This window comes from Mercenaria mercenaria, chromosome 12, assembly GCF_021730395.1.
Source record: "Mercenaria mercenaria strain notata chromosome 12, MADL_Memer_1, whole genome shotgun sequence".
Lineage (NCBI taxonomy): Eukaryota > Metazoa > Mollusca > Bivalvia > Venerida > Veneridae > Mercenaria > Mercenaria mercenaria.
Genome location: NC_069372.1, coordinates 6,693,178 through 6,705,253, shown reverse-complemented (window position 1 = coordinate 6,705,253; position 12,076 = coordinate 6,693,178). Strand labels below are relative to the sequence as shown.

At 35.3% G+C, this 12,076-nt stretch overlaps 1 protein-coding gene across 2 annotated transcripts; it reads left to right on the top strand.

The window, feature by feature from the left end:
- Window positions 1–1,326: 1,326 nt before the first annotated feature.
- On the top strand, window positions 1,327–12,074 carry LOC123533641 (uncharacterized). Of its 2 annotated transcripts, XM_045315371.2 has the most exons (3): window positions 1,327–1,475; window positions 2,918–3,954; window positions 11,041–12,074. In XM_045315371.2, the coding sequence occupies exons 2-3, from the start codon at window positions 3,138–3,140 to the stop codon at window positions 11,505–11,507; spliced, it is 1,284 nt and encodes a 427-aa protein (XP_045171306.2). In that variant the 5' UTR covers window positions 1,327–1,475; window positions 2,918–3,137; the 3' UTR covers window positions 11,508–12,074. The 2 variants fall into 2 exon arrangements, with proteins under 2 accessions (XP_045171306.2, XP_045171305.2); XM_045315370.2 differs by lacking the exon at window positions 1,327–1,475 and having other exon boundaries at window positions 2,626–3,954.
- Window positions 12,075–12,076: the final 2 nt, after the last annotated feature.

Below are 12,076 nucleotides of genomic sequence, written 5' to 3'. Positions count from 1 at the left end.
AACGAAATATTTATGAATATTAATTCGTTAGAAATTTATTCAACATGTAGGATTATATTGACATATTATCTCTAACATAAACATGGTCATTATTTTAAAGACCTGCATAAGAATGCCTTGTCATCACTATCACCGTTTATAAAGTGAAAACCTGAAAATGTACATTTCACGCCAGCAAGTTAAACAGATATGTCTTGGCGATTAAGTTTTCCTAAAAGTACTTAAGACCCATTTGCTTTAAGTGCTCAAAAAGTTTGAAATATAATATCAATACGTTTTAGTCGTCCAAAAAGTTTTTAAAAAAAACGACACTAGGATTAAATCCGATTGACTATATTTTATCAAATTTATGTGAAAGAATCGTGAAAACACAATAATCTATTTCAATTTGAACTCGGAGAAAATAAACAGGGAAATGCTAAGAGGATTTTTAAGTTGTTTATTCTGATAACTGCATTTTTGTTATTATGTTTAGATAAAGGCTTTAAGTATTTAAATGATCAGTTTTAATATCTTTAATTGACGATAGACTGACACTGTATATAAAAGGGTGACCTCGGCTTATCAGTCATGTTTAATATGGCTATCCCGCTCAACTTTTCCAAATGTCATTTGTTGTTGTTGTTGGGCTTCAAGTTGCAATTGTTGTTATCTACAAATATTCGTTATTCTATGCGCATTTTGTCACGGGCCAAATAAATGAGAAAAAAGCTTGGGTATAAAGATTAAAGTCATTCTTCACGGCGGCCCTTTTCTTCAATTTTTATATCTTAGTACAATATATTTTATGACGCTCCCATACTTTGCTCTTGTCATCGATAAATGTTGTACTTTTTTCTACCAAATTGCGTTTCGTTGTTTTAATTGAGACATTTAACCTTTAGTCTGCTGGCGGCAAGTGATTCTGCCTTTGCGACCAGTGCAGACCAAGATCAGCCTGCACATCCGTGCAGTCTGATCATGGTCTGCACTGTTCGCTATTCAGTCGGTAAATTTTCAGTTAACACCCCTTCGAATAATAAATGGTATTGTCCAAATTGAATGATGGACCAGTCCATTATAAAAATTTAGCAGGGTAAGGGTACTTACACTTCGTGAAAGTTTTGCATGCGGACAGTTTGCCAGAGCCGAAAACGTAGATACCAAGAAATTCTTATCCAACATTGGGCACGTTGGGTGTGTGATCCCGCATAGATAACAATAACTAGATTATGCGATTTAGATAGGCTTTAATTTAATGTAGAGGATCCACTACTATGAATAAATTTATCACACAAAAATCCAAAAGAGCTGAAAATTTCAGTGGTCAATACTAAATCGGTAATCACTATCTATGTGATACTCAATAAATTATTGACTAAAGCATTAGTTCTTCTCCATAGACAAACACGGTCGATCTTTCGCAGTAGATATACATGACTTTGGATCTTCAAAAGTTACATTTTAGACGATTACTGTCAATAAATGATACATTGGTAAGTACATTTTATTTCTTGCGTCAAAAATATTTAATCAAAATTATAATTTCACTACTAATTAGTGACGAAAGGAATGATAAAGACAATGACTTTTTATTACTTAAAATACTCATTTTGGGTGTGACGACAGAAATACAGTACAGTTAAAAGGTATGAATTTACTATAAATATCAACGCTGATAATTCCGACGTTTCGTACAATTACCAAAATATATAATGTAATCCAACAGGAAGATGTTGAAGTATATAGTATCTCAAAAGTTTTCAAAAATGACGTAAGTTAGGAAAATCTTTTGCAACATGAAAAAGCCAGAAAAAAAAGATCTGGGCTAGTTCAGTAACAAAGCCAACAATCTGACGTATTTTCATAAGAAAGGGCTTTATGGTAAGCATTTTTATGAGACAGTTTTAACTTTTCGACAAATCACATTACCTATTTCAAATGAAAGTATAGATGGTCGGTTTTAGTAGAAATTAGGAATGGCGTATATTACTCGTAGAATCTAGTCTGAAATTAAGTTGCAAGCCGACTCAGTTTTCTGAAACAGTCTTTTTTTTGTAAGCATTTTACTTTTTACGTAACTGCAAAATAAATGTTTCATGAATAAAAAGGAAACTGTATGTAACCGTTGTGAGACACATTTTTCTTCATTTTATAAACATTTTATCACTAATGTAATGTAACATAAATGTTTTCTTCCATAAACGAAGAATTTTAAGAAATTGGCCATTGATATTTTGTTCATGTTGTAAGCATATAACGTTCACGTAATGTAAAATAACTTTTTTTTTTTCAATAGAAGGCGGACAATTATTTTGTCAACTGGTTCAAAAGATGTATGTGCACGTAATCACTTTCGACATATCAGCTAAATCCTTAAATATCATGTTTCAGTTTTTTTTACTTGTATAATTCTTTAGTAATTACAAAACGAAAAGTAGATCTCTTTAAAGATGAAAAACCAACAATGAGAAATTGGAAAACGCTCGCGATAGAAAAGTATGTATGCGTGTTTCATTTTGCAAAAGAACAATACTGGGTAAACATCGATAGAAAATAATTAAATTCTCATTTTCGAAAAACATAAAAGCGATTCTATTTCAGCAGTATTATTGACATTGTATCTTAGTAAAATGGAACTGTATTTACTCTGGTATTTCAAAAATAATGATCGTTAATTCCCTTGTTGAAGTCTGAAGAGGGACCTGTTTATAACAACGCTAAGTGGGCAATTATTATATTTGTGTTACTGGTATCTACTGCTTTTTAAAGTTGTCAAGTGGATGAACAATCGGAATATGTTTTAAATGCGATAATTGCTGTCAGGGGTTTAGTGCTGTGATTTCTACATGACTGCTGATAATAGAAGTATTTTATTTTCTGTGAAACGCTATTCACTTGTATTTTTAATTTAAAACTAAAAGAAACTGTCTTTCAGAGAATTGGATACGTCAACAGCTGTCATGATGTGGAAAAATTGAGTTTGGCCCGAAAAAGGTCAGTGATTTCCGTGGAAGCAGTATCGGTATGGGCATAGACTGTTCAAAATACCTGATAAAAATAAGGATACAGTTTTCCGGCATGCTTTTTTTTTTCAACTGAACGCCTCATAAAAAGGCACTTATTTGAATAGTCACAATTGCTTTTAATATCAAGCCATGGTTCGATTAGATAAGTGCGTTGAAGCGTTGTACGACAGCGTAACCGCCGACACCAGAACCAGGAACTTACAGATTCTTACTGTCATGAAAGGGGCGATTAGCATGTCGCGGAGTAAGACGGGCGAATGCATCTTCCGTACCAACAAGAGAGAGCGGAGAAATCTTGAACGACTTATCAAAATTGAGGGACGTAATGCTAACTACAGCATATCCCAAATAGATTCACGTCGTAAAACTGTGATAAGCCGGTGGTCGAAGGTCCTACAGGATCAGACTACATGTAGTTCAGAAGCGTTGTTCGAAGAACTCATGGAGATTGACGACGGTCTTGACAATAATCACGAGATAACCGTGCGTCGCGATAGCCCTGTACACCATGATAGCCCTGAACCGCGAGATATCAAGCTTAAAACATTGATAGAGTTAAGACTTGCAAAACTGGAAGATGAGAACAATACTAGCGGTTTTGCGACTGTAATGGCGTCTCGCAGAAGACATATGCCTAATAGTTACATACAAGATGAAACAGCAGACGACACCAGTAATGTACATTCTGAAAAAGAATTTGTAACAGAACGTAAAGAAATTCGAAGCAAGTATATGGAAGAAAATGGAAAAGAAATCACTAATAAAGAACAAGGCCCTACAATGTTGGGGACTGTGTTGTCGAAATCTCAAGTTGTGCAGCTGCCGTCTGTTCACCGTCAGAATATACCGGCGGAATCGAAATCTGCTGAGGTCACAACTCCAACATTAGAACGTGACCCGACAGACTGGAGAAACTGGTCGCTGAATGACAAGTCCCGGATTAAAGGTAACTCTTCATTTATATCAAACAACGGTATGTATGATGGATAAGACTAATACGTACTGTATACCTTTAAATGAAAAAAATTATGTTCGAAGACGAATTTCATTTTGTAACTGAATGTCCCTTGTACAACAACTTAAGAGAACATTAATACAGTCTTACATTTGGAAACTACAGAACATGATAACTTTTCTAGACCTGATACAAGTCTGAAAATAAAATTGTGATCAGTTAGGAATGTATATTCACAATGCATTTGCTGTAAGAAATGAATACATGTTAAGACGTTATTGCTGGAGATGAAATACATACTCTGAGCGGGATATTTGTTTGTTTCAGTGTACGATTGAAATATTTTTCACGAGTGAACACCAGATGTAATATTTTCACGAATGACATAGACACGAGTGAAAATGTCGGGTATGATCTTCACGAGTGAAAGATATATAAACAAACAATAACTTTTTATTTCATGTTTTGATTAAGTTTACCCCTTTTTCTAATTTCTTACTATTGAAAAATATATTTCACTCTAATATTTCGATAATTCACTGAAAAACATGAAATAAAATGCAAGTTTACATGTATTACATGTCTGTCGATATGGAAATAATACTCCTGTTACAAAGACTTTATCACATAGTTTTAAATAATAATTATATACTATAATTATGGTTTCTCCGTCTTTTGGCCTTTTGTTTTCGTTTTTGATAAAAGTCGACTGTAGTTTGAAGAATTATTCTCATCTAGAAAACCTCATACCTCTAGCCTCGAATCAAAATTATGGTCTTTCTCGTTCATTCTTTTATTTTCAAAGTCTTCATTAAAGTATTAGTACATAACATTTTGTGATTGATACAAAGTGTAACCTTCTCCTGAAGATATATGGTATGTATAGGCATTTTTTTTTATTTTTCCCTGAAAACAAATGTGTTTGCAATTCTTTATCAGCACCTTAAAGAAACTTGTTACAAGATTATCATTCTACGGCATGAAAAATGTGACACGCGTCCTAATTCTTCAGTATCAGTTGAAAGGAATAAAAACAAGAGGACCATGATGGTCCTGAATCGCTCACCTCTTCCCACATGACCCAGTTTTAGGTATGACGTCATTTTTTCTATTATTTGACATAGTGAGCTAGTTTTTGAGCTCATGTGACCCAGTTTTGAACTTGACCTAGATATTATCAAGATAAAAATTCTGACCAATTTTCATGAAGATCCATTGAAAAATTGAAAGGTTTTTCTATTATTTGACCTATTGACCTAGTTTTCAAAGGTACGTGACCCTGTTTTGAACTTTACCTAGATATCATCAAGGTGAACATTCTCACTAATTTTCATGAAGATCTCATGAAAAATATGGCCTCTAGAGAGGTCACAAGGTTTTTCTATTTTTATACCTACCTAGCGGGCACAACAACGTTGAAACAACGTCAGACTTCAACGTTGAAACAACGTTGAAATATAGTTGGATTTGAAAGGTGAAATGACGTTGAAATTTCAACGTTGAAACAACGTCAGGATTTCAACCATATTTCAACGTTGAAATATGGTTGAAATCCTGACGGTTGGTGGTTGAAATATGGTTGAAATCCCGACGATTTTTCAAATTTGAAATATGACGTATCTTAAAAGACATTTTTGTGATGCATTATAATGATGTCTTTATGACAAGAAAAAATAAGGCATTAATGTCTGTTTTAAATGTGAATTCCAACCATAATCCAACGAATATAAAAGAACTGGTATTTTAGGCATTGTTTTTTTTTTTTATTTATTTATTTAGCACTTGTAATCAGCATGTATATTTTCTGATCTTAATTTCATAGATCTGTGATCGTCTTTTATCTAAATAACATAGTAAGTCCATTAATAGCTTAGTTCTCAAAATCTTTATCATGGCAAAACAACTGGACCGCGTATCACCTGAAATGTATTAAAGGATTTGAGTGTTTTACAATTATCATTTAAAATTTTCATGTAAATTAAATAAAAATGCAAAAAAACAGTGATGATGAATAACGTTCTATTATACATGATGTATAAACAGCTTAAACCTCTATCAGACTTACTGAATTAATGTGTAAACTAATACCAGGATACAGGCGTGACTAATAGATAACATGTGTAGAGAGAGATGGACCTTTGGTTACCATGGTTACAAACGTGTTATAAATTTTCCCAACAAATCCCAGTATAATCATCACGAATATTTTAAAATGTATGAATATTATTATTAAAAGTAGTTAAACCATTTCGAAAAGAGCTAGACAACACCCAAATTACAATAACAAATGAGGAACATTTTTCGGGAAGTGCAAAAATATCATCTACAAGTTTTAGTCCATTTTCATGAATTCTGGAACGCTAATAAATACACTGTATTTTGAAAATACAATAAAAAAAAATTTTACCTGTCAGTTCTATAATGAATTAAGCAAATTATCAAACTTTTGAACCAACATATCTATCTAATATCATATTTTTTCCCCAACAGTTTAGATACATGTTCATTTTTTCGTGGAAAATTAAGGTAGATTTCTTATACTACATAGGTGTTTGTAGATGCTATTTGAATTATGTTTTGTTTCAAACTAAAAGAATCGGCAAGACAGTGCATATATATATATATCTTTGACATTAGTCAGATATCAACGATTTTTCAACGTTGAAACAACGTCGTAATTTCGACCATATTTCAACGTTGAAAGATCAACCTTATTTCAACGTTGAAACAACGTTGATTTTCGACAACATCTTTTCGTTGAGAGTCCGACGTTGAATCAACGTTGTTTTATGACCTGACCAAATTTCAACCATATTTCAACGTTGAAATGACGTCGTGTGCCCGCTGGGTACTGGCCTGGTTTTTGACCGCACGTGACCCAGTTTCGAAATTGACCTAGATATCATCAAGGTGAACATTCAGATCAATTTTCATGAAGATCCATTGAAAAATATGGCCTCTAGAGAGGTCAAAGATTTTAATAATTTTAGACCTGCTGACCTAATTTTGACCGCAGTTGACCCAGTTTCAAACTTGATCTAGATATCATCAAGATGAACATTCAGACCAACTTTCATACAGATCCCATGAAAAGTATGACCTCTAGAGAGGTCACAAGGTTTTTTTATTTTTTGACCTACTGACCTAGTTTTTTAAGGCACGTAACCCAGTTTCAAAATTGACCTAGATATCATCAAGGTGAGCATTCTGACTAATTTTCATGAAAATCCATTCAAGGGTATGGCCTCTAGAGAGGTCACAAGGTTTTTCTATTTCAAAACTTACTGACCTAGTTTTTGATCGCAGTTGACCCAGTTTCAAAACTGACCTATATATCATCAAGATGAACATTCAGACCAACTTTCATACAGATCCCATGAAAAATATGGCCTCTAGAGAGGTCACAACGTTTTTTCATTATTTGACCTACTGACCTACATTTTGAAGGCACGTGACCCACTTTCGAACTTGACCTAGATATCATCAAGATGAACATTCTGACCAATTTTTATAAGGATCTATTCACAAGTATGGCCTCTAGAGAGGTCACAAGGTTTTTCTATTTTTAGACCTATTGACCTAGTTTTTGATCGCACATGACCCTGTTTCGAATTTGACCTAGATATCATCAAGATGAACATTCACACCAACTTTCATACAGATCCCATGAAAAATATGGCCTTTAGAGAGGTCACAAGGTTTTTCTATTATTTGACCTACTGACCTAGTTTTTGACGGCACGTGACCCAGTTTCGAACTTGACCTAGATATCATCAAGATGAACATTCAGACCAAATTTAATACAGATCCCATGAAAAATATGGCCTCTAGAAAGGTCACAAGGTTTTTCTATTATTTGACCTACTGACCTAGTTTTCGAGGGCACGTGACCCACTTTCGAACTTGACCTAGATTTCATCAAGGTGAACATTCTGACCAATTTTCATGAAGATCTCATGAAATATATGGCCTCTAGAGAGGTCACAAGGTTTTTCTATTTTTAGACCTACTGACCTAGTTTTTGACCGCATATGACCCAGTTTCAACTTTGGCTTAGTTATCCTCAAGGTGGACATCCTGACCAATTTTCATACAGATCCCATGAAAAATATGGCCTTTAGAGCGGTCACAAGGTTTTTCTATTATTTGACCTACTGACCTAGTTTTTGATGGCACGTGACCCTGTTTCGAACTTGACCTAGATATCATCAAGGTGAATGTTCTGACCAACTTTCATGAAGATCTTGTGAAATATATGGCCTCTAGAGAGGTCACAAGGTTTTTCTATTTTTAGACCTACTGACCTAGTTTTTGACGGCACGTGACCCAGTTTCGAATTTGACCTAGATATCATCAAGATGAACATTCTGACCAATTTTCATACAGATCCCATGAAAAATATGGCCTTTAGAGCGGTCACAAGGTTTTTCTATTTTTAGACCTACTGACCTAGTTTTTGATCGCACATGACCCTGTTTCGAATTTGACCTAGATATCATCAAGATGAACATTCACACCAACTTTCATACAGATCCCATGAAAAATATGGCCTTTAGAGAGGTCACAAGGTTTTTCTATTTTTATACCTACTGGCCTAGCTTTTGACCGCACGTGACCCAGTTTCGAAACTGACCTAGATATCATCAAGGTGAACATTCAGATCAATTTTCATGAAGATCCATTGAAAAATATGGCCTCTAGGGAGGTCAAAAGATTTTAATAATTTTAGATCTACTGACCTAGTTTTTGACCGCAGTTGACCCAGTTTCAAACTTGACCTAGGTATCATCAAGATGAACATTCAGACTAACTTTCATACAGATCCCATGAAAAGTATGGCCTCTAGAGAGGTCACAAGGTTTTTCTATTATTTGACCTACTGACCTAGTTTTTTATGGCACGTGACCCAGTTTCGAACTTGACCTAGATATCATCAAGGTGAACATTCTGACCAATTTTTATGGAGATCCATTCAAAAGTATGGCCTCTAGAGAGGTCACAAGGTTTTTCTATTTTTAGACCTACTGACCTAGTTTTTGACCGCACATGACCCTGTTTCGAACTTGACCTAGATATCATCTAGATGAACATTCAGACCAACTTTCATACAGATCCCATGAAAAATATGGCCTTTAGAGAGGTCACAAGGTTTTTCTATTATTTGACCTACTGACCTAGTTTTTGACGGCACGTGACAGCATGTTCTGACCAATTTTCATGAAGATCTTGTGAAATATATGGCCTCTAGAGAGGTCACGAGGTTTTTCTATTTTTAGACCTTCTGACCTAGTTTTTGACGGCACGTGACCCAGTTTCGAACTTGACCTAGATATCATCAAGATGAACATTCTGACCAATTTTCATAAAGATCCCATGAAAAATGTGACCTCTAGAGTGGTCACAAGCAAAAGTTTACGGACGCACGCACGCACGGACGATGGACACCGCGCGATCACAAAAGATGAGCAAAATCAAAACAAAATCCCCTTATAAGTTTTAATAATAGACATACACCAAACAAATGTTAAAAAAACTGAAAATTACATTCCTTTTCAAAACAAGAGGACCATGATGGTCCTGAATCGCTCACCTCTTCCCACATGACCCAGTTTTGAGTATGACGTCTTTTTGTCTATTATTTGACATAGTGACCTAGTTTTTGAGCTCATGTGACCCAGTTTTGAACTTTACCTAGATATTATCAAGATAAAAATTCTGACCAATTTTCATGAAGATCCATTAAATATGGTCTCTAGAGAGGTCACAAGGTTTTTCTATTATTTGACCTATTGATCTAGTTTTCGAAGGTACGTGACCCTGTTTCGAACTTTACCTAGATATCATCAAGGTGAACATTCTCACTAATTTTCATGAAAATCTCATGAAAAATATGGCCTCTAGAGAGGTCACAAGGTTTTTCTATTTTTATACCTACTGGCCTAGCTTTTGACCGCACGTGACCCAGTTTCGAAATTGACCTAGATATCATCAAGGTGAACATTCAGATCAATTTTCATGAAGATCCATTGAAAAATATGGCCTCTAGGGAGGTCAAAAGATTTTAAAAATTTTAGACCTACTGACCTAGCTTTTGACCGCAGTTGACCCAGTTTCAAACTTGACCTAGGTATCATCAAGATGAACATTCAGACCAACTTTCATACAGATCTCATGAAAAGTATGGCCTCTAGAGAGGTCACAAGGTTTTTCTATTATTTGACCTACTGACCTAGTTTTTTATGGCACGTGACCCAGTTTCAAACTTGACCTAGATATCATCAAGGTGAACATTCTGACCAATTTTTATGGAGATCCATTCAAAAGTATGGCCTCTAGAGAGGTCACAAGGTTTTTCTATTTTTAGACCTACTGACCTAGTTTTTGACCGCACATGACCCAGTTTTGAACTTGACCTAGATATCATCAAGATGAACATTCAGACCAACTTTCATACAGATCCAATGAAAAATATGGCCTTTAGAGAGGTCACAAGGTTTTTCTATTATTTGACCTACTGACCTAGTTTTTGACGGCACGTGACGGCATGTTCTGACCAATTTTCATGAAGATCTTGTGAAATATATGGCCTCTAGAGAGGTCACAAGGTTTTTCTATTTTTAAACCTACTGACCTAGTTTTTGACGGCACGTGACCCAGTTTCGAACTTGACCTAGATATCATCAAGATGAACATTCTGACCAACTTTCATAAAGATCCCATGAAAAATGTAACCTCTACTCTAGAGTGGTCACAAACAAAAGTTTACGGACGCACGGACGGACGACGGACACCGCGCGATTACAAAAGCTCACCTTGTCACTTTGTGACAGGTGAGCTAAAAATGCTTGCTTACTGTGGATGTTTCGGTATAAGTGTTTCACAGTCTATGACACTGTTACGAGACGTAAGGGTTCGTATGAAAAAAGTTAGGTTCTGATAGGAATAACGTACCATTAGTTTTTTTCCTAACTTCAGTCCAGTCTGATTTGCCAGTTAGAAGTTTGCATGCCTACAATTTATTACTGATACAATTATTCATTGGTCTGTTTTACCGGTTTGTACAAACATCTTTTTTAGGTTACCTTCAGCGTGAAAAGACAAGACATGAAGACCTAATCATAAGGAATGCTTTAAACAAGATAGAAACTGACATGTCTGGTGCAAACACTATCAGACGTCAGCAAATGCGACAAAAACTTCAAAATGAGAGACAGCAAAGGGAGGCCGAAATTCGACGACAGGAACGTGCGCAAAAGGAAGCGGAAATATCACGTGAGATAGCAATTCTATCGTCTGCTACTGGGAAAAGCTCGTCCTCGTCTGGGAACACGATAATAACGTGCAAAACACCTCCAACAGTGAAACATGTCGCTTTTAAAGAGCCTTTGAATATAGCTGGAAACTCTGTATCGCAAAGTCGAATCTCAGGCATTCGACAAACTAATAAATCGAAAAAACGATACAAGCCCGTTTCAACTATTATGAACCATTTGCCTGCTATTCAAGAAGATTCAAGACATGGAAAAGTAACATCAGCAATTTAATATCCTTCTAACATTGTTACATTTTTAACTATGCAAATTTTGAGAGAGAAAAAGGACATTTTTGCAAGGGTCTTCTTACACAAGTAATTTTTGTATCATCAGTGTTAAAACCGACAGGGCATACATGTATTAATTCCTAGAAGTGGCTTGTAGATCCAGATATTTCTTTCAACAGGGCCTCCACTGGGCCTCAGAAAGTTGTAGCCACTTTTTGAAACTGCCAAATTGAAGCTGAATTGGCCACTTTCAAAAATCTGTAGCCAGTTCTTTAAATTTGTAGCATTTGGCTACATTGGCGAATGGCAGAAAAGGCCCTGTTTCAACATTCATTTATATGCTCAAGGTCCAAGAGACAAAAATGTTCCGTCAGAAGATCCACATAGGTGTACTACTTCCTATACTCCCATGTTAGAATGCAGCAGAAATGGCAGCATAGCCCTGTACATACCATCTTTTTTCCTGGCTAAGAAAAGAATGCAGGATATTCCCATTTTTTTTTCTACTTTTTTCTAGATATTCAAGTTTCATCAAAAACTTTTGTTGGATCAATTAAAAAGCAGAAACAAGTG

Excerpts from the sequence above, each read along its gene's own strand:
- LOC123533641 (XM_045315371.2), top strand. The coding sequence starts at position 3,138 with ATGGTTCGATTAGATAAGTGCGTTGAAGCGTTGTACGACAGCGTAACC. Across the intron at positions 3,955-11,040 it reads TGACAAGTCCCGGATTAAAG|GTTACCTTCAGCGTGAAAAG; the intron begins GTAACTCTTCAT and ends CATCTTTTTTAG.